At 41.1% G+C, this 24,109-nt stretch overlaps 1 protein-coding gene across 1 annotated transcript in view; it reads right to left on the bottom strand.

Annotated features, from left to right (window-relative positions):
* Positions 1–547: 547 nt before the first annotated feature.
* NSG2 (neuronal vesicle trafficking associated 2) overlaps positions 548–24,109 on the bottom strand; it is a gene marked incomplete at both ends in the record, with an annotated part of 33,530 nt that continues 9,968 nt past the window's right edge. The window contains 3 exons of the mRNA XM_079542631.1: positions 548–739; positions 2,289–2,399; positions 20,603–20,722. Coding sequence (XP_079398757.1) covers positions 548–739; positions 2,289–2,399; positions 20,603–20,722 — 423 coding nt within the window. The remainder of the gene's footprint in view (positions 740–2,288; positions 2,400–20,602; positions 20,723–24,109) is intronic.

Here is a 24,109-nt window from a genome sequence, read left to right as displayed (position 1 = left end):
GGGGATATTTGCATCTCTCAGCAAATGCACACTGATACTGGATTTAGTTTGATACCAGTTATCCCCCCTTTGGCAAGCTAAACAACACTGCAATATCCTTCTGACAGGTTCTCCCTATCCTGTCTCTTAAAAGGGTTTCAGCTATTCTTCAACTGCACGTTAAGTCTGAGTCACAGCTTTCCAGCAATGGCAATGTTTTGTAGGATTCCCTTTGCTGCTTTTATCCTCTCTGGCTGTTTATCTAATTTGCTTTTTTTGTTTTTTAATTTCTTTTTCTAACAAATAGTTAAGCAATGATTTAAAAATATTTTTACATCGTAAGGTACAGTCAACATCAAACATGCCTTTGTACAAGAGCTCGACTCGGTTACAAATCAACGAGAACAATGCACAAAAAGAAATATCCATTAAGATGACTCCCGCACTTGGGTCTTATTTATTCCCATCGTGCTGCTAGCACAGCACCCACTCTCAATTAGAGCAATGCAGTATAGACACGATGTTGTCCCCCCCACCCTCCCACTTCGCCCATCACCACTCGTTAATTTTAATGACCTTCTGTTTTGGCAGCCTTGGCTTCATGGTTTACTGACCCTGAGGACAGCCAGGGCGATACAGCCCGGGAACTGGTCTGCTTGGCCATGCTGTAGTGGCTGATGACGGTGTAGAACCTGCCCCGGGAGTTGGAATCCTGTGCGGAGTAGTAGGCATCCAGGGAGGCCGGGATGCACCGCTTATGCTAGAAAGGAGGAGAAAGCAAGAGAAGTAAAGAAGGGTCCTATCAGCCTTAGGCTCTCCTTTTAAAAATCTCGTTGTTAGGTGCTTGCGTAGATGAAGTTTGACTCATATGCTGCAGTGAGAGCATCTGCTGCACAACCCCTACTGCCTTTCAGCAGCCATGTGGGAATGCACAAAGTTTAGACTCAGCAGCAGCCTTTCAAGCCTGTTGCTACTGGCAACCCTGACTGTAGGCAGATTTCGTGGCTGGGTTGGAAATGGGGCTGTAAAATGAAGATTTGAGGGGTTTGGTGTGTTACTGGCACATACAAGGACCGACGTCCCTGCCAGGAGTCCTACTAGAGTACATGGGGCAGCTTCTGTCCTGATGCAGAGATAGCTCCATAGAGTGAAGTTCAGAATTAATCCTCAGCCAGGCAGAGGACAGACAGAGGCAGAGTAAGCTGCAGATGTGCAGCTCTGTTGCTATGCCTTGTCCCTGACCTGCAGGATAACCACTTTGGAAGGATGGTAGGAAGCATGGCCCAACTGCCCGGCCCTTGTCAGAGTTTCTTGGCTGTGCAGACACTGCCAGTGTGTCTCCTCTACACTACTTGGGTGCTAAGAACTGCACAGATAAATCAATTCACTTTGCAACAGCTGTAAAAGAGCAATGAAACAGTAAAAATACCAGACAGGATGGCATTCACCAAGTAGGACCAGTGATATAAAAGGCCCCAGGTATTATTATTATTAAATGATGAGACAACCCAGCTCCCATATCAATGTGATTAGCAGAAATCCGAGTTCAAAGCCTTTAATCTTTTCAGAAGTTCGGGTTTGGATCTGATTCTGAAATTCACGTCTGAAGTCCTAAATTCACTTTTATACAACCGAAGAGAATGATTCACAATAGCTACTGTACAAATAAGCTTACACTACTTTCCAGCTCACAGACCATTCTTAGTGTGGTCAAGCCTCCTGTGTGTTTATGAGTTCATTTGTAGCAAAGAGTGAGCGACCTATTTTGCAATTATTATTATTACTATTTTTAATCTCAACAGAGCAAGCAAATAGTTCTGTGTATTTGACATAAAACTGCAGGGCAGAAAGTTTTCAGCAACTAGGTTGCATGCTTTTGTTCTTGATAGATGCTCAAAAGCACAATAAATGAGCACAATAGGCAAATTTGGATTTCTTCCAGAAAGGAGTGCCAGCACTCTGGGAGCTTGCCTTGCATTAAAATGTATGCTAGTAAACCTTGGTCCCTTCAATGTGTGGGAAGCAAACATGGGATATTCCAGCTGCAATAAATCTATTCACAAATAGGAGGGATTGTTCCTGAACATCTGTCTGTAGTGTTCACCAAAGCTAATCCCAACAATTACAGTGTAACAGTAGCTGATGGAAGCAGATGCAACCCCACATTTCCCATAACACTTTTCCCATTTCAACACATTCTTGCCAAATGTTCTGTTTGGTCTGGTCAAAAAAGCAGACCAGACTGTAACCATGTAGTCATTTAGAGTCTATCATTATCTCAGGCAATTCATCCGGCTGAAGTTTCTTACCTTATAAACAAATCCATCTGGGCAACTGTGGTCATAAGTAAAGGCTTTGTATACCACAAGAAACACTATGCAGGCAAGGAATGCAAGAGCCAGACTTATGAGAATAGTGACCTACAAAAGAAGGATAATGTTACTCTACATATGTTAAAATGGCATATGAGCAACCTCATAATTAAAAGACTTATAGTAACATCCATCCTAACAGACTGCAGTCTTCACTTCACTGTGCAGTACTTAACTAAGCATGGTAATTGAATGAAGGCTAGATCCAATAGCCCTGAATTATCACATCATTTCCATTCCCCCCACTCCCCTACCCCAAGACTTTCAGGAGTGCACATTCCTGTGTTTAACCCCTTGCAGTGCTTTTGGCCTTCTTGGATCCTTTGCGTTCCCAGGATCTCATCACCTCCTGGCCCAGCAGGACCCCCAAGCAGCCAGAGGCTCCACATTCAAAGCCTCATCTGTGCAGGTAAGCTGCCTCACAGCCATGGCAAGATATCATTTTTCTGATAGCAGAGGTAGGTCAGCAGGTAGGAAGAATGAAGCTTTAGGAGCACGTTCCTTTGTGTCTTCTGCTGCAAGGTGAAGTTACTCCTTGAGTAGCTTGCAGAAGGTGGGAAGAAATCCTCTATCAAAGGCATAAAAAGAGAACAGCCAACCACTGACAAAAGCCAGCATGTATACCCACAGCATGCCCATGAGCAGGGAGGCAGGAGGTTTACTCTCCCCATTCAGATGCCTGGATTGAAGCCCTGACCCTTGGTTTTAGCTGAGCTAAAACCTGTGTCCTTCCTACAGGCTGAGCAAGAGCCTCAAATACACATTGTTCAAATGCACTGAGGTTCAAGTTGATAATCACTTCATCAGGGTGCATGCATATGGGTGTATGTCTGGAACACCTTGGGACAACACCACTCCCTTGTCCCTTTGCCTGAAGCTTTCTTCGTCCCAACTGGTAGTTCAGCAAATGCCCTGCAAAAGCCTCTGGACTTCTACTACCTGTATTACAGTAATTCATCCTGTTGAGACTGCTGTCTCATGCCAATCCAGATTGGCATGAAAAAATCATAATCCCTGGAGCTTCAGTGTTACCACACAAACTAGGGCTCATAATCAAATAAAGACACTTATTGAGATGATGGGGGTGGGAACAGCAGTAAAGGATCATTTAGAACTGTTGCATAGCCAGGGCAGGGAGTTGGAGCTGGGCACCACCAGAATTTGGCAGGATGTTTGCCTACATGAGGAAGGTGCTGCAATTTCCTGTGCTCTGTGAGCCTATCGGAGCTTGCACTGAGGATGATCCTACAACAAAAGGTTGAGGTTAGGCATGAGTTTACAAGAGGGATGAAGATTTCTGAGGCTTTTTCCTACTGGCAGACTCTATCTGCTTGCTTCTGGCTCCAACTTTCCCACCAGGAGCAGAGCTCAAGACTGCAAACTCTCCCTAATTGCAACAAAACTGAACCACTAAGGGAACAGCAAAGGCAGGAAAAGGCACGGACTGTGTGCTTACCCAGCAGACATGTTCCCACCAAACCAGGCATGTGCTTATCCTTACTGACAGAACAGATATCCAAAATATGCCCTCTCCCCAATAATAGGGCTGCATTTACCTGTATGAAAGGCAGCAATTGTCATTTACTGTCCTAGCAAGGAAGAGCCACATTTTTTTCATTTCTACCTAATTATTCAGTAATTCTAATTATGTTGGTTCACCAACCCTTCTGCTGTTCCAGTTACATCATTTTTATGTTCTTCTACAGGTGTCTAAGGAAATTCAATAGCATGTACAGGCAGAAGCTCTTCCTTAACTATATGTAGGAGATTGGTCATAGTACAGAGCGGAAAATCAGAGTTAATTCCCACAGTATAGTGACCAAGCTTGTAAAGAACAGCAGCTAACAAATAACACACTGGATACATCTCAGAATTTGTCAATATAGTATTACTTGTATATCAATAACATAATATATCAATACATGCATGCTAATTGCTTAATATTGACTCACTCTGAATTTTGCTCCAATTCCCCCCTTTAGTCACTGCAGTAGCTGCCATTCTGCAAACCTGTAAGATACTCAATCCCTGCACAGACTCAGAGGGATCACTGTCATTGCTTTGCTGTGCAGAAGGGACACCCCACACTCATCGATCCTGCAGAGGATTGCAATGCCTGGTGAGATGCATTTCTAAGCCCATAAGGCATTGGGACATTTTCTCAGAGAAGCTAAAGCAGCGTTGGCGAATTCTAGATGATCCAGAGCTACAAGTTTGGTGGCTTTTTTAAGGCAAAAAGGAAGAGTGAAGTTATGTCTGTATGTACTATGCCAAATCTGACCCATCACATCCTGTTCAAATCCCAGGAAAAAGAGAGGTATGGAGACCATGTCTAGCAGAAGTGATTCGTAAATTCATTGTTAAATCAGAATATTTTAGAATAAAAGTGCGAAAAGGTAAGATGACCGGGTAAGATTGGAGCTAATAGGATTTTCTAGTGGTGAACAGTTCACTGAAGCCCTGACTCTACTTTTAGAAAAACTGCTCATATTAAGCCATCCCCCTTAGGGCTTAATCTGCTGCAAAATGGGTTAATTAAGCAAAAGGCAGGAGCACAGGGGCACAGGGAGAAGAACTTACTGCTGGGTCTCATCAGAGAACTTGTGTAAAAGTCTTGGTGTGCTGAAGAGATAGCTGGTAAAAGAGAAGAACAGCTGTATGAATTTCACCAGTTACCAAGAAAATATGTCCTCCACTTCCTCTCCAGCAAAACACATCTGACTGTGAGTTTGAATAGACTTCCTGGATTATGCATGCCTACACTCTCTACTCTTTCCAACAGAAGATCTGCAGAAAAGAACCCTCTCCAAAAAGACCCTGATCTTGCAGATCGATGTGAAAGAGCATGTCTCCCCATAGAACAAATGTCCACCAATTCTTTCTCATCTAAAAGAAGAACAGTAAATCCAGTAACTCCTCTCATAACACTGTATGTAGTAATGCACATACGAAGGCAGTAAGGCAAGATAAAGCATCCTGGTCTACCAAAGCCAGTGTTTAGAGGCTAGTCTTGGCAACGGGCTCAGTAACTATGAAATGCTCAGTTCTCCATAATTGCAACGTACAGTGAATGAAGAAATCTTGCATTGGTTAACCTGGAGGAACAAACTTAGGATCAGGTTAAAGGAAGTAACAAAGTTCACTGAAATTATGCTAAATACCACCCATGAATACACAGAGCATAACTCTGAGAAAGCATCTCTTGTTCTGAGAAATAAGATGCTCGTTCTCTAGCTTTGTTTAGCAAATAGAAGGGCTAGCTAAAGATCAGCACATCCCTAAGAGTAAGAAATCAGACAAAGATGGCAGGAGAACCACATGGGTGAGTAAGTAGCTCATGGAAAAACTCAAACAGAAGAAAATCTACAGAGTGTGGAAAAGGGTGCTGGCAACTTGGGAGAAATAGAGGAAAATTGTCAGGGCATGCAAAGATGCAACAAAGAAGGCCTACTTCAAATCAAGTCCTTCGGGGATCCTTCAGGGCTGACTGCAGCTAAAGGAGATGCTGTGAAAGGGGAACATTCCCTGAGCTGTTGGTTGTCTCTCCCATCCAGAACAGCTCCATGCCTTCCTTTCCCAAGAGCTGTTGACAAAGTTGTTTTGAAAACTTCTCCCTCTAAGCTAGATAAAATGGCCAAGTTCTTCTTTTGGCCTTCAAAACCACAAAGAACTGAGCTGTCTGGAGTTAGAATGAATGTCTCTTCTTTTTCTAAATCCCCTGTGCACACACAGCCTACGGAAATGACCATTAGTAATGTGATTTGACTGGTTCCTTTCCTCTTGCCTGCCCACTGAGCCCCTAAAATAATAAATTCCCATCTGCTCTGGCGCTCTGCTCCAGCAAAGTGCTGACACCCAATTCATTACCTCCCAGGAGCAGGTCCCTTCCGCTGAGCTTTCTTCTCCCTCCTGGGTGTAATTGAGCCCATTTTCACCTCCCTCCTGCCATTTCATGCACTTGCAAAATTACAGCGTGACACAATATTACACATGATGATGCATAGTGTAAAATTGTTCTGGGATGAAATGTCGCGTCCGATGTTAAAGCCCAGAGGAAAAGGAAGGAAAAATACATTCCCAGATATTTTGCCAAGTCAGAGCTAAGATCCACCTCTATTCCAGAAAATACAAAGCTTAATTAGCATTCAAACATCAAAGAATCATAGAGCTGCAATACCTAATAAACCTCCCTTTTTTTCTTTTTCTTTTCTTTTTTTTTTTTTTTAATGAATAACATGAACCTTGGCGGTCTCTGAGCAATATAAACACTCACAGAGGGGAAATAAAATTTAGTGAGCAGATAAAACCTAGAAGTGCTACAAGCATGAATCTGTCATGTGTGACTGCTTGAGTGGGTAGCTGGAGGGGGATACTTGCCCACCTGTTCCCCAAAGTCATATACAGCCCCCAAAGGTTCCCCTAAGAGGGGAGTGTGTCTGCTGGAACAAAGCAGAGATAGCATCACTACCACACCAAAAGTCTCCCCATCCACCATAAAAACATGGAAAAGGGCTTGATCTGAGCCCCCTGACATCACTGGAAGATGTTAAGCTCCCACCAACATGAGCGCGTTGGCTCAGCTCCTCCCCCCCTTTCCCATAGAAGCATACGTTGCATTTTCACAACAGCACAGACAAAAATAACTAATATTCTCATCAAGCAACATGAGATGCCACTAAGTTTTTTTGTATCATGCATTCAGGTATCCTTCCTGCTGTTCTCATTTTGCAAAGACAGTGTGCACCCATTGCTCCCCATGGTAGTCAGCAACACCTGGGAGCAGTGAGTCACTCCAAAACTCAAGCCCTCAGGCTCTGACTTGCACATGAGGGTTTGAATGCAATGTTGATGACCTGCTGAGCAACAGAGCCCTGGGCTGTTCCTTACTGCAGCACAGATCAGGGACGTACTCTGGTGCCTCAGTCCTGTGAAATCTAAATTCTCTGGAAGTACCTGGGGAAAACACAGAAGAAAGCAGAGAAAGACAGATCCCGAGCTACGGCTGATGGGAACACTACCACATACTGCAGATATTCTGAAGGAATATTTTTCAGGCAGTGCAGGTGGGGGAAGGGTCTGTCAGCAGATGGCAGCTCCCTCAAATTTATGTACTGTTTGAATTGAGTTGACAAATATTTTTTTTCCCAGTGGGGATTGGATGCAGACTGCTCTCTATTAGTATTCAGCATCCAACCTGTGCTGGTTGAGTTGAGGGGTTTGTAGGGTTGGGTTTTTTTCCACTTAAACAACGTATTACTTACATTACCAGCTGGAGAAATATAACTTATAGCCATGGCTTTGGTGGTGGGGCTTGTCATTCCACCTTTATATATTGTTCACCTTGTGAGAACTCGGCATAAAAATAGTTAAAAATAAAAATAAAAAATTGGGCAGGGAGAGAACAGAACACAAGCACTCAATTTTAAGCCATCTCACCATGAACATGATGTCTTACAAAACTGTGAAGCAATAACTATTGGAAAAAGGACGTTTGCGTTTTTTTTTTCCTAACCCAAATAACAACTGCTCAATGAAATGAATCATAATTAATCTAACAAATTTGCTCTGTACAATACGGTCAGCAGAGATCTCAGTAAAATTCCAGAAAGATTAGACATTCATATGGAGATTCTCCATGTAGCTTAAACTAGGGCTTAATAAAACTAAAGGGGCAGCTCCCTCTTTCCCCTCTGAGCTCTCATTTTTAATAAATTGAATGAGTCCTTCAGATTCAGACCTACAAATGTCTAAATCTGCTCTAGTTTCCTACAGGACACTAAAATCAGCAGCAATTTGGCACTGTCTGTAGGCCCAGGTATCTCCAGAGGAGTAAGAAGTTGTCCATTCTGGGCTTCCATAAATTCCTTTGACAACTCAGCTCACCAGGTACAACACTACAGTGCTAAAGCTCAGTCCCAGCACAGCTGATACTCAGGCAGCACTCTTGTCATCTGCTGTCTGAAATTTCTTTTGAAGACCACTGTGCTGCTGTTTCTTTGAGAGGTAAACAGCTACAGGGAGACCAGCCTTGGAGAAACTCAGCAAGAACCTCCTGCTCTTTGTGGACCAGGCATAAGTCCTGGGAGCCACAGGTGGCAGAAATTCTGTCAAGATCATTTTCATAGCCGAGCTACATAAGAGCTATCCTTGGATAGGCAACAGGGTTCTTTCCATGTTTTATGCTAATGCCATTCGACCTGGAAATGTATCAACCCATTGACAACCTCGTTAACAATCTATAACATAAAGGCAAAATCATCAGTCAATTTGCCACTGGGCCAGTCCCAAAGATCTTGTTACTGGATAAATTTTTCAGCTGTAAGGACATCGCACTCTCATATCATACACTCATGATCTTATTATAAGAATTTATGCTTGACAGTGAAAAATTTAGGAGAGTAATTTATTCCCCTTCATTCCATAACTTCTTCCAACTGATAATTAGATGTAAGATTGACAACATTAAATCTTGACATGAAAGCTACAGCTAAAGTGAAAGATTCTGGAGCAGCTCCCAGCTCCAGATCCGGCTATCCTGGCTGCCTCCTACCTGCATGCCAAGAAGAAATCCAAATGTGAACCATTCCAAGCTTTGCATCCTGTAAGAAAACCCAGAAACAGGCAGAGAGGGAACTACTGCATGACTCATATGGACTGACCAGGGAGACAAGGGCTCTGAAATACACCCTAAAAAGAGCTACTCTACTGTTTAGACAGCCAAAGAAGCAATGTAGTGAAGCAGCACCCTATTATACAAAAGTTCATTTAGCTGCACTTCTTCAAAAATGGCATTTCTGTCCTGATTTATAACAAGCCTTTTGTAATATGTTGCTGGTTTTGCTGATTTTTTGAGAACAGCCTCTGAAATTTTGAAAGGCTAACAAATGAAGTGGTAAAATAGTCTTCATATTTGCCTAGTACTGTTCAAGAAGATGTAGGATTTGTCCTTGATTATTACAGCCCAGTTTCATTCCAGATGGTGTCCAGATTCTTAAGTAGCCTCTAGGAGATGCTTTGTCAACTGCCTAAATCTTCGAAGTTCTGGGAAAATACTTCTTTGTGCTACATGGCTTCTATATGAAGCTTAAAGGTTTGTGTTTGGTTTTGTTATCTTATCTTTGAATTCGTGACCATAAAACAACTTGGCACCAGTTCTCCTAGGACTGCTGAACAACATCCGTGAGGATATTATAATCCTGGGGTGCAAAAAATCTCCCGTCTGCTCAACCATTTCATAGGTTTCTTTCAGCCCACACATTCCAGCAATCAAACTCCAAAGGACTTGCACGGTAGAGCCACCTCTCCAACCATTCTAAGCCACAAATGTAGCCACTTAACACCAGCTATCTCTGAGCCAGTTTCCTATCTTTGCTACGTTGCCTTTGGCTCTACCCATGACTGCGTACAGTACTCCACCACATCCCCACCAGCAAACCTTTACGTGCTCACAAATCTATCTATCTGCTGAGCTCACTAGATACCCACCAGCAATTCCTCAGTTCTGTGCCTCTTAATACTATGAGTGCAGCACAAGCATGGAACAAGAACACTGTGTTTCTAAGCAATTTGTCAAATAATTAAATTACGTGCAGAATAACTAGCTGGCTCAATTATATTAGCCAGTCTCCATCATGTAATGTAATTCCTACTGGCTGTTTAGGCACTAACAGCCTCAGATCTTTTAACTGTGCCTGATGCCAGCTGTGGTCTGCAGGATGTCTTTCTATGCCAAGTCAAACCCCCTGAATGGAAAAATCATGGCTCAGTTTACACCTGTTGCTTACAGAAGTTCTGAAATGCCATTTTCAATGAGGATGCTTTGATTGCTGAATATTAGTGAATTTCTACTTAGGTGCAGATAAAAAAGATCTATTTGTTTTGCATTTCCTTTTCTACCATTTAGTGTCTTTAAAAATGTTTCCTCCATTACTCTAATTAAAGTTCACTGGAAGACGAACCAAACAGGGCTTTTTGCCTGCTAACAAGTACTTTCCAATATGTGCCATGTTACACATGATACACAGATTCTTATCATTCAAACCATATTATGTGTATAGAAGACTTGATGATCCCTTCAAGTGCTGCATTAATGCGAACAATCATATTTTCAGCTCTTAATTCTGAAATGTAAAGCACTCCTCCTTACAATAGACTCCAAGAACAGTCCCGTATGCTCAGGATAGGCTGTGTTTATTGAGATGATGTACTGTTACTTTTAGGAACACCAAATTAATACATGGCCTTTTAGGAAAGGTGTTAAAAGGTCTTTTCCCCTCCTCCTAAAGGAATAATTTTTTCCTCTTCCAACTACACAAGCCTTCTCTACTTATTTCTGTCACTCTGTACCTTTAGAAGAGCAGAGCAAAGAAGCAAAAACCTAAAAACAAACAAGTGGAATGACTCAGGAATACTGCTTGTAATGGTCCTTTTCTTCCCAAATCCATGGCCCCATTCATAAAATGGCACACTATTTCACAGGACAACAAACAAACAAACAAAAAAAAACAAACAAACAAACAAACAAAAAAGCTGATCTGAGCAATCTGGAAGAGACTTCCTTCTATATCACTAATTTGAAATGGTTTTTTTCCATTAGTAGAATTATGATAGAGAGACACATCTTCAAAGCTAACCCTTCCTCTCTGCATCTTGCAAAGTCTCAGCAGTGACATTTCCTCTGGTCAATGTGAGCAGAACATGATGGATGCCTTTTAAAATGCATTGACAGGAATACAAGAGAAATCAAGCCATCAGAAAGATGTCTCCTGGCCTACCCTTTACCAAGACTCAACCTCCAAAGAGTTTTATGCACGCATAATCTTCCCCCCCTCCCTGCTTACCTCAAACTGGATTTGGTACAGAAAAAGCGTTAGGAACTCTAAGAATAGATCCAGGGATTGGCACGTGGCTGCACACTGCACACTTGAGAAAGGCCAGTTGTGTTCCTTCCTCCTTTACAGCCCTTCTGTGAGACCTGACACACACAACAAAACCAGCCAAGCACTGTCCCATGGCCAAAGACTGGCCTGGCTCTGAGAAAAGCTGATGCCTGTTTGCTTTGCTTAATGAAATTATCTTCTTCCACAGGGTAAGTTTTGAAGCAAACCTTTCAGGCTAAAGTACTAAGTCTAAGGCAGAAAATGGTATTCCTCCATGCCCTTTTTCCTCTCTAACTACTTCCTTACATTTTGATTTTGCATATGGCACTACTGTTTCCACATCACAACAGAAGGCTGGATTTTAAAATGTCCAGAATAATTTAAGCTCTTCACATTTCAGGGAACAAGATAACTCCCCCTGCCATTCCCCAGTCCTAAATACTTCTTAGATAAAGTGAAATCGGAGGTCAAGTTTGCATATATTGAAACACATTCGTTCACTGCACCCTTGTGGTTAAAATAAAATGGATTGGAAGTTTGTTCCTTCAAAAAGGTTAACATATTCACATGCATTCCAGCCTCTGTGTCTACCATCACAGGTCAGGAAATAAAGCTAATAATGTGGCAGCATTCATGGTCCAGTGCATCCACTTCTCTTCTAAAAATTGTTATGTGGGTGATATATAAAAGTGAGGAATTGAGAGCAAAGTGTTCCCTAGGTAACTTGTGAATTAAAAGCCTTTTCATTTTAAATTGGAAATAAGAAGCTTTTTGCTGCAAATGACTTAGAAAAGCTATTCTTTTAAAAACAAACAACAAAAATAAATTATCTTGCTGATTATGATGCCGTCAAAGGCATGAAGCCAGTTCCATTAGCTGGCCCAACAGGCTTAATATGTCTGCAAGTGCTAACAAGAGAGAGCTCAGGTTTGTTTAGCATTCAATCAGCAGCCTGTGCTGCTTTATAAATGAAGAGAGTGAAACATTACATAGAACAAAAAAAAAGAGTAAAGCATTTCACATCTCTTTTTTTTTTCTTTTTTTTTTTTTAGCATTCTGTGGTTTGGCTACAACACTCCAAATGCACTCTACAACTGTCAGCAAACTGCCGTGGCTTCAGCTAGCTAAAATCTCTTCCCTCTCCATTCCATTAGGTCCTTTTAGCTACAATAGCTGAACAGTGTTAAGCATCTTTCATTCCACCTGAAGTGCTAACAAGAAAATTACTCAAAAAATAGGCTTTACTGTGGGGCAGTGAAGACACCACAATGTACCATGGCATTGTGTTGTTGAAGACAAAGATATAGGGTAAGAAATCATTCAAATTAAATAGAAATTGCAATTACATTTTCTACGCAGGATGGGTATCTCCATGCAATCCCTTATGAAAATCTTTTCCAAGCATTTTATTCCAAAGCAAAGGGTCAGGTGAGGCTCCTGCTCTATAGCTCCTTTTCTTCTTCCAATATATCATGGTTTAGAAAATCCAGATTCAGCAGGTCTACTTCACAAACCTTTAGTCATGTGAATACTCTGTGACTTCCATTTTTAGACATTTTCTGCAAAGCAATTAACTTCTTTCTTCTCTCCAAATATCAAGTTAAAAAAAAAAAACACCCTGAAAAATTCTCTTCTGCTGATTACTCTGCCAGTACTCACAGATGGTAAAAATAAAACATATTTGAGGTTTGGTTTTTTTTTGACTTTGCAAAAGTGTGCATGTGTTTTCTTCATTTTACGAGGCAGCACTCAAGCCAGTCTCAGATCATTCTAGTTAAATCAAAATGTACTTCTGTGTTTACTTATGGAAACTCTTTCTGGCTTTTCCTCAGACCTCATCCGTACCAGAAAGCTAGGTATTACCTAGAAATGCTCATCAAAACTTGAGGCTTTTACAGAGACGTGGCAATGGCACATCTTGCTTGCAGGGCTCATAAGGAATGTACCTGGGAATGTGATTAGAAATATCTGTTTTCTAGCACAAATCCATACTCAGCTGCTCTGAATTGTCACTGATGATCACAAATGTCTCCATCAACATATTTCCATGCAAGTGAGACCAACTAGGACAGATATAACCTGTTCTCTTCTCTTCCTATTACAGCCAGAGGAGGAGAAGAACAATCGCTCAGCTGAGGCAGAAAGATGAGCAGCAACACTTCTCATTTCCCTTAATAGGCATCACAAGTGAGAGTATGAATCCACTTAGGTGCTAACTCACATCAGATCAAGGCCAGGCTGGGCAGTATATCTGTGAACAAGGAGAAATGGAGAACATCTGCACTGTAGTGAAAAACACTCATCCCAAAGACAACTCAACGCTCAGACTCCACAGATAAGCCATACTACAGAATCGTTGACTCATTAAGGTTGGAAAAGACCTCTATGATCATCTAGTCCAACCATCCACCTACACCAACATTGCCCACTGAACCATGTCCTTAAGCACCACATCAACACACTTCTTCAACACCACCACCTCCCTGGGCAGCCTGTTCCAATACCTCACCACTCTTTCAGAGTAGTTTTTCCTGATATCCAACTTCTCACTGTCTGGTGAAGACTTAGGTGGAGCAAGGGCTGTCTGCCACCCCTTCAAGAGGAACATGCCTGAAGCGGGCAATAGAGAACTGCCAAGGCAACCTCAGATGGAGCAGAAGAGCACTTTCAACCACGAGAAACAGATTTCCTGATGATTACTGGGAAATTCCATTGGGTTAAACAAGCCACCAAGTCAACCTCCTCATACAGACACCTCAGGCCCCTCTTTGAGGCTCAATAGAAACCCACTGCAACTCTCTGTGCTGGTGAAAGTGCAACAAAACCCCAAATGCTACTGCCAGTGCTAATGTGCTCCACATTACATTGTCTACCACTTTTCTAGTTTTTCTCCAATTTGTCCCTTGTTCTCCAGGATCACACTGCCCACAGGAGTACTGTGCAGCCTGGAAACAGCCACAGTAGCAATTATACCCAGAGTGAGAAAAATCTCTATGTTTTAGAACATGTTCCCTCCCCTGAGCACCACTCAGATTAGTCAGTGTAATGGGATCTTTCAGCAACCACTCTGCATCTTCCAGATTACTGATGTGATGTGGCAGTCACCATGGTAACAGTGTTTTGTTAGCATTAAAAAGCAGTAAGGAAAATTGCCCATCTCACACTCAGATGAGCCATAAGTTGCTCCTGCCCTGTGGAAACTGAACAGCTGAAGGAACCTTTAATTTTATTTAGCTGTTGAATGGACATGATGAAATGCCCCATGCCATTTTCCTGGGATTCATGCCTTTGCAGGTTAGAGGAAGAACTATCAGCATAAATCAGCAGCATACCAATGGAAGCAGAACTTACTATGGAGACATTTGCAGGAAAATGAGTTTAGGAAACTGCATTCAGAGTGAAGAAACAGGAATGCAACATTTAGTGAGGGTGCTGCAGAACAAGGAAGAGTTATCATCTATCCAGCTGCAATTATGATGTGTCCTTTAAAACCAAGGACAGGATGGACAGGTAGATAAATATATGCATTCAGGGAAATGATGCATTTCTCAAAGCTATGCTCAAGGTGCAGTCATTTGGCAGAGTGTCTGTAGAGGTCACACAGCAATTCTCTGCACCACTCTGTAAAGACACTATTGCTCACACCTCAGTAGATCTTACCCATAGAGATAAAGCAATTCAGACCTGCTCCTGCTCATGAGTAAAACTCTACATCTTCCTCCACAAGCATCCAAGCCCCGAGTCTGCCTTTCCCCCTGAATTTCAGTGCTTGTCACATGAGGAACCTCCCACTACAAGGTCGAGCTGAACGCAATGGGAATCAATAGGTTACATTCTAGTCGTGCAAGCAGGGAAAGCACCTTCCATTTCAGCAAAGCTGTTACCAACATGAAATCAAGCCCTGGCCCTTGCCCAGAAAAATCTTTCTTAATTAGGTGTTTCAGATACTGGCTTCTTTTTGATAATGAACAAATATTGCATCACAGTCAGCTTTGTAGGGTGCGGTTAGAGACAAACACATTCTGTTCTACATCGTTCACATTAGGTCAGAGGAAAATAATTGTTTCAGCATGAGTATTTCAATAACAGAAACATTTGAATGGGTTCCATTATATTTTAAGGACTTGATGAAAACTGTTGAATCATTACATCCACTGGATATTGCATGTGTTAGATATGTTTCAGGGTGGAGAGAGGGGAAAGGATTGATCTGGAGATAAGAAATATATTGACACTGCATACTCAACAGAAACAGATTACCCAGCCAGCGACTGCAAAAATGAATCTTCCCAACTTGTAGCAAAAAGAGTGAAGTTCCCAGTGTTCTTCAGTGAAGTAGTGATCAGTGCTTTCAGCTGATTTTTCCAAGTAGATAAATCGCTTCTTAAATATCTCAATTTCTCCCCCATACACCCACTCCCAACTTAATCTGTTAGAGACAAGTACATGGTTTAATTATTCCAACTCTGAGAGACTGATGAGACTGATGAGTTCAGCTTTCTTAAGAAAATGTTCCAAGAAAAGGAAAGAGCTGTGGAAGATTTGAGAAGTCAGACAATTACAGTAGGTAACTATCACCTAGATGGTGGTCACTGAAGCACTGTCTCTCTGAAAGAGCAGTAATTAACAGCTCTGTGGCATTTGGTGATAACAGAGGCCCAACTGGTTGCACATAAGCTTGGGTAATAAGAAGTGCAACTTGCACAAACAAGCAGCTGACAGTTATGTGCATCAGCCCAGTTCTCTGTGTTGTAAATTCTAAGCCTATAGTGAAAGGCCACTTGAGCCCAGCCCCTGGTGCTATTAGGAGATAGATAAATTTGGGGCCAGGGATAAGCACATGTCTACCAACATTCCTGATTTCTGATTAGATCAAGTAAAAAAATCCATCAGCAACTCTTTTCCAGCCTGTTTCCTCACAAGCAGGTGCTGATGTCTTGAACCCAAGCACAAGTTCAGTGACAGCTAAGAAAGTGGGTAGAAACCCACTCTTTACCCCCTAAATCCATCTGGTTTCTGTAAAATCTGGACTGCTTGGAAGAGAAACAGAGTGATTGGAAAACTTGACCCCCAGAAGTAATAGGATTTTGGATTTAGTGGATAATCTGCTCAAAAAACAAAGGAGATTTCAATCTCATTTTGACATTGATATAAACTAGTGCAGAAGCTCAATTCATGTAACTTGCATGAGGTATTCATTCTCTACATCTATAACATGCAATATAATTGGCATAAAGAAACAGTAAGATCTGCCTCAAATGCGCAGACTTAGATGTACTGTTCTGCAAAGAAACATGAGTCATCACATTTGCAGACCCTTTCTTTACCCACTTTGGTGTCACTACCGATGGCAAAGCATGGTAACGTGCAATACCTTGAAAAAGTGCAACATGGAAGGCAAAACACCAGGCACTATTCCCTTCAGACTGAGAGACCTTGGTATACATCACTACTGCACAGTAAGATCATTACAGTTCAAAAACTTCCTTAGAGGGATGCGCTCCAAAGGCCTGGAGGAGGCGAGGTCTACAAATCACTGCCAGTCTGCTTATAAAAAAGTGTTGCCATTGCTTCTCTGAGGAGGAGTAAAACAATAAAAGAAATTTATTTTATATGTAGATGGCTCAACATAATGCTCTTTTAACATCACTTTCTTGTAACCCATCTACGCACAATTATTTAAACGTTTGTTATAAAGTATGTATGGGGTGACTCATCCAGCTGAAGAATAAGCCTAATTGGTCAAACTTCCAGGACACTGTGTGCTGAGCTATAGAGAATCATAATCTCATCTATTAGGAGATGTGACAAGTTGCAGAAGCTATCTAAAATTCCTGGAAGAGGTAGCGTGAAATAAGAACTGTTGCCTGGGGACAGTCTTTTCTTTACAATAATTAAAGAGCTCGGATCTGTCCTGTTCTGGATGAATGAAAAATATTCATGCATAAGCTTAGATTCTGGCTTTGGCTTGCTCATGCTAGAAAGCTTCCTCATAATTTATTAGACTCTTCAATAAAAGATAGCCAAAAGGCAGAATAAAGGGCATCTACAGATTTGACTGCCACGTCCATAAGGTCCCACACTTTCCCCAGAGACTCTCCTCTTCTTTGTAATGCAGCTATGACTCAGGATTAAAAAAAAAAAAGAATAAAGAAAAAACCAAGAACTTGGGAAGTGTCCTTCTCTAAGAATGTTCCCATATCTAGTGATCAGAAGAGCAGAAAGTACTTCCCAGATTGAAAGAAGAACGTTAAAAAATGCTCCAAAGAGATACAAGTGAGTGGGGAACACAGTCATAAACATGGCATTTTTCCACAAACACTCATTAATGATAGGGACTCACTTTGTCAAGTTTCTGTTTGAACTGATGATAATTTTGCCTTTTGAGTGCAAAATAAAACCTCTCTCTTTGCAGTCTACTAAAAGTAGAGTAATGGCAGGCAGAAGATGACCTCTTGGCTACTTCTTTACAGTCGTACCATCCTGCCTGTTCCCCCAGTGCACAGGTATGAGGTGGAGACACATACTGCTCCTCACATGCAGTAGAACAGCAGTATCAAAATGGTTCCTTATGAAAATCCTTGAATTTAAGCATTATGCTGCACTCATACTAGTTGTACGTTGGGTGGAAGAACATGCAGTCCGACACGTGTTATTGGATACAGATCTCATGGATTTGGAGTGCGCTCAGCTAATAGACTGGCTCAAGTACAGGGTGATACTTTAATCAGTGAACTAGGAAGAAAGTGTGAATATTTCCAACACGTCTATTGGAAAGCTACATAAAGCAACCAGCCAGCAACAGAAAATACGGTGATCTCATTTATATTTTAAAATTGCAGCCAAACTGAGATAATAAAAGTATTTACTATGATTTCCTCTTACAAGAAACAAATGTAATATGATTTCATCAGTACCAAATAATAGGCTTGCTTATAACCAGAGGGCAGTATTTTTAATAACTTCACTAAAAATATAAACTGCTATAAAAATGTGGTGCAATAAAAAAAAAAAAAAGTACAAAAGGTAATGAAATATTACCTATTATCTCAGCTCATTTTTGTCAGAAAATAATACTACAAACTTAATATGATACATGGAAGCGTTATGAAAAGCAGGCAGGGAGAGGCTTATAGTCTTATCCAGCATTAGACGAGAGGCTGACTGATTAATAAGTTGACATTGAACAGCAGAGAATGGAAATCATATGGACTTTAGGGAAAGGAAATAGCTTAAAAATGAAACTGTCATGTTGCCAGGCTGCATAGGAAGAGCCACGGCTCCCACCGCCATCCCCACTATGCAGCAAAGGGCAGCTTAAACCTTCATGTTGGTGCCAGTGCTGTGCATGCTCCCAGAGCCTCCTACTTCTCTGTGCTTGCTGCTGCATCAGTCCTTGTGCACACATGGGCAAAAGCAAAGGCCAAACAGCACAGAAAATAGGAATGGAAAATGTAATCCAAAAGAATTTGAATGCAACAGCAAGCTGAGGACTTGAAGAAAGGGAAAAATAACTTATGGAAGGAGCTGATGAAAGGAAATACATCCTTTGTAGTAGATGAGCTACACTTCTAACTTTGGGAGCTTCAGAGTGCATAGTGTGTAGGCTTCATTGCTTTCTTAACTAACAGAGCTTTTGATGGCACCAAACCCTGGTCTAACACTCACACCAATGTTGTTCAGGGCTGCAGGATTAAGTTCTAAATACCCAGTGATGCACCACCACTTCCAGTATCAACAATAATGCCATTTATTGAGGGTCAGAACCCAACCCTTCCCAGAGACTCTACATTTTACTGTTGTTTCTCAGGCACATTGTGTCTGGTTCTGATTTGTGTGTTGTTCATGATGGAAAATGTCTGTTGTGGTATCCAAGACTGGGGATTTCAGCATAGCTAATTTGCTGTGTACTTTACTAGTGGTAACAATCAACTTGGCTATGCATGCAGCAAGATCAGTGAAGAATTTAGTTGAAATCAATAGCATGTAAATCCTTTGTAATTTAGATCAAAATATGGAATCTCCACTGGAAAAAAAAAATAAATTAGAAAAAGGAAGCTATACACAATTATTCACAGACTCCTTAGAAATAGATCATAGTTTTAAATATCATGGATGAAAGCTACAGAATTCTCCTCGTTAAATAAATTATTGAATTTCTGCAGAGAACAGCAGCAGTACCATTCTGTGGCGCTTCAGAAAGAGTAGCTGAAATTTTTTCCTTTCAGTCAGTTCAATAAGCCTGATCCCTCTTTTTAGAAATGAAGAATGATAACAAGTCTTCCTAGATCACATTATAATTTTGAAAGTAATACTGTCTTCTAAATTACTAGAAAATAATTACAATAAACTTCTCTACTGCTAGCAAGATTAAGAACAACTAGGCCAAATGGAAGCTACTTCAGGCAATTATTCAGTTGCTTGGGAGAATTCCTGTTAATTGTTGAGAATCATGTTCCATTCTAAAAATGTATAAGCCCCATCTCAGTTTTTCAAGGAGAAGAACTATTAATTAGGCACTGCCAAGCCTCTACATTTTCTACTTAAATCATGGATATTTCCTCTGGCTTTAGAACTGTGAAATCATATCTTGCATTATTTTTTTTCCCACCTTTTATGCTCTGTGCTTTAGTAAAAGCATCATATCTTTTCAATGAAAAGGCAGCAAATACTAGCTGCTACATGCTTGGAGTCTAATTTTAGGAGGAACTGAGCCATTCTAATTTGCTGCAGTCAACAGGAACTGAAGGCACTCAATAATTCATGAGTTTCTTTCCACGTTTCAGTAGAGCCTGTTGAAAATTTCTCAAGGAAACGCTTTTCCTCAGAAAATTCTAATTCCTGTAAACCAGAACTGCTTACTGAACAAGTTATGCTTGGATACTTTCTAATATCTCTTCTTTTATCCAGTTTGAGTTTTCATCTATAATGAAATAAATGCATAATAATAAAATATTTTAAATATTAACAGGGTTACTTTACTACAAAACAAAAGAATTTCTGAAAGATGACAAACCGTTTCAATCCATTTTTTCCCTTTTTTTTCTTAAACACGAATGTTTGAGGAGGAAAAAAAAAGATTTAAGTCTTTTTTTTTTTCTTTTTTATTTTTTCCACTTTCAGTTTGTGCTGGAGAACATTTTCATCACTCTTCCTGGGAGAAGAAAACCATTTCCTATAATATCTAGTTATAAAGGTATTTTCAAGCCCGTCCTAAAAAAAAACAGCTTCGTATTCACTCAGATAAACCTCTATTTGACACAAGTGATGACAGGAGCATTAAATTTGTTGTGTCTTTACTGTCAGTTTGATTTAGCATTTTTAAAATGAATGGCATTCACATCAGAAGGCAGCAGGATAATCATTTCTTACCTTTAGTCTTTCTGTTACACCATCAGTGAAACTGACTGTGAATTCAGCAATTTTGGGCACTCTGAGTTTTCCTTTGTTCTTCTGGTCAGGCTGGTACTCTGTTCTTGTTTTCACAATTACCTGGAAAACATCAACACTTTTAAGGTTCCTGCACACAGCATATGCTTTTTTGTTGTTGTTGTTATTATCTAAGCCATTGCTTTTCTACTCCAACTTCCCCTTGAACCTCCAGCAGGATCTCATAACCGTCAATTAATACAAGCTCGTAACTCCCTCAGGAACTAAAATACAGATAAACAGAAAAGCAGATAACAGAGACATCAGACCATCTTAACATAGCTAAGAGCAAAATGCTTAAGCCCACTGTTGTTTAGGGTCAGGCATATAATTTTTATACAGTATTCAATGGACAGAAGATGTAAAACAACAAACAGCTCAAAGATAAGAAACTTGCGTATTAAAAGCCCCGGCCTAACAAGTTCCACTAACCCCAACTTAAAGTTAGGCTCTTTGGCCTCTCATTTATTCAGGCTCCATATTATCAATATTAATCTCATTCTATCACCTTGGGTTTTCCCCAGAAGATCTCAGTGCCATTTGCTTACTAATCCAGTTCCTGCTAATCTCATAAAACCAAGGTGGCTTGCGCCAGTGGAGCCATCTGCAAGTGGTTTTAAAAGGGTACAGACAAATTACCAAAATTGCATTTTCAATCTGCATTGAATTTATTTGTAACCTAGAATGATCCGAAATATTTTGGGAAAAACGCATCCCACCACTGTCACCATGACAACCACAAACACAGAAAATATAACACCTAATGCCAACTGCTCCCAGAGAGCTGTGCACTGAAATCAATAGTCCTGATGTATTAGTGAGCATATCCATCCTATTATACATGCCTAAAAGACTACTCAACCATGAATCTGTGCAAGAAAACAACATTGTGAGAGGATGCCAGCACAGATGCACTGTCTTAATCTAGCTAGGGAATGCTGGAGGAGGCAAAATGTCCATCCTCAGCACCAGCCAAGGGTTTAAACTCATCCCTGCAGAAGTGGGGTTGTGGCTCTGAGCAACCACAAACAATGGTGGATGCACAGCATTCCATCAGCCAGGTCCACAAGGCACAAAACAGTTTGGTGTGACTTGCAAGGCGCAGAGAGATTAAGTACATTAAAGCTCCACATGACAAGGCAAGCACTTTCACGTTCTGGCCTCCCATTCTTAATTGCAGATCTACGCAGGTATCAGCCTTGCCAAGGTGAGAACAAAACACTAGAGGAGGTCACAGAGGAGAAGTAAGGCAGATCCTAAAGCTCTGCCTTAGAAACAAAATCTTGAAGGTTTGTAGGGAAAGATTATAAGGCAATCTATGAGCTTGAGTTACCAGCTAATGAAGAACTTTTATGCAAGTGAAGACAGTAAAGTGTGGTTTGGACCACAGAAAACCCCAGGTATTTAATTTTCTAGCACTTAATGCCACATGGAAATCAGAGTGAGAGAAAATCAGCATGGAGTCATAAGCCAATTTTCTGGATTCAAATGCAAATCATTAAAGACTAATGAATATTTACATCCTTCAGTAAATCCCTCTCCATAACATTTACTGCAGCAGTATTTGCAACATTAAGTCTTGAACAGAGAATAAAAAAACCCACACAAATATATCTGTGTTAGCATTTTGCATCTCAGGACTTGTAATGACACAATGTACATGCTAGGATGTAACATATGGAGACAAGTTTGATTCAGCATATTTGGGATGAACCCTAACTCCACAATGACTCTACTACTGAATTGACCCCTGCTGTGCTCTGAAATGCAGCCTGACACACTTTGGATCAAACCAAACAATGTTCCCTCTCCAGTCAGGACAAGCTTGCCCAGTTAGCTCTGTATTAGCAATAAGCACCAACCCCATTCCCTTGCTCAAAAGAAGGCAGGTGTACTCAGGACTGCATACAGCTGGGCCCTAGCTTCCAGTCAAGGAAAGGCCTTTTGTAACCCAGTACAGTAAATTATAGAGTCAGCCATCAACACCTGCCAACCAGGGCTCAGAAACTCTGCTCACTCTGCTTTTAAACCTATCAACCACAATACCAAATTGTCACCAATCCATGCTTCCTGCTTGATAAATAATGCTGTTGCTAATAAGATCTTTAAACAGGATATTCCTACAAGCTCTAACATTAGGTTTTAGAGAAGATCCGTGACACCAGAAAAAAAAGAAAAAAGAAATTAAAAGCCTGACATGTTTTAATATATATAATTGAATTTTTCTTCCACTCTTTGTCATCACATTCAACGAATATATCTTAAGCAGATAAATATGAAATATGCTTTCTACATACATGCATTTACATACATGCATGAGATTGAAAATAAACCCACTCAACCCTGCAATTAGGCATCAAGTCCAAGTCCAGTAGCAACATCTATCAGGTTTGGGAATAAGTAAATCAGATCAGCTCCCAGGGAGATCAGAAGCTGCTTGAAACCCAATTTGCTGATTGTGCCAGCAGTGAGATTCGTGTGTATAGAACCACAGACATCATCGGTCAGTGTTCTGCAGGGACATTTGCAGAGGTATCAAACGGCTTTAGTAGAGGACCGAAGAAATGCCTTAGCTAAATGCCTTTTGGCACTGCAAAAGCTAAATAGCTGCTCTGCAGAAATATCTTTGTCAGACACCTGGTGGAATTACTCAGCAGAAGAAAGGGCAGTCAGTGAGGTCTCCTCTTAAAGGAGAGCACAGAAATAAAATGAGAAAGGAAAAACAGAAAACTGAAGACCTGCAGCGTGGGGGTAACGCTCAATATTGTGGCAGTAAGGATAAAAATGCAATTTTGCTGAGGGCTCTGGGCGCACATTTAGAAGAAAAGAGCTACGTCTTGTTCAGTCGCCTACAGTCTAAATAAATAAGGCAGAGTACAGATCCCTCTGCTGCAGCAATGCTCACCCCCTCCATCCAACAAGCTGCCATCAGGAAGCCCACACAAAGGCTTCTGGAAATTGAGTTGTGTTCATCAAATGCTTGTGCCTCTGGCTCTAGTGAGAGCACCCCAGGCAGGGCTGCCTCGGCAGCACCTGGGAATAGGAGTGAGCACAGTCAGGTGGTAACATACACATGGAAAGAATAATGAGTCTCATAAAGAAATATTTCCTATATTTTTTGCATGATTGCTGCTATTTTGATTGTTTGTTCTGTTTTCACTTTCTACTTTTCTGACTCAGGTTGTTAGGGTGGGACAGGGTTTCTGCCTTCCCCCCCCCAATTTCCCTGCCATCACTTCTATTTCATCTTTTCTTCCCATTTTATCATAGAGAAAAAAAAAAATCCCTGGCAGCAAAGTCTTCCAGAAATTGTAACCAAATTGCTGTTGGATGTACGGTAATAAAACCCCCACTGACTCCACAGCCATGGCAATGATCAGAGCTCGTTTATCACCGGCTGCCCCAGAGCAGTTCCATCAGAGACCAGGATCCTACTGTTTCACTGCAAAC

This window comes from Tetrao urogallus, assembly GCF_951394365.1.
Source record: "Tetrao urogallus genome assembly, chromosome: 14".
Lineage (NCBI taxonomy): Eukaryota > Metazoa > Chordata > Aves > Galliformes > Phasianidae > Tetrao > Tetrao urogallus.
This window is presented reverse-complemented; position numbering and strand designations above follow the sequence as displayed.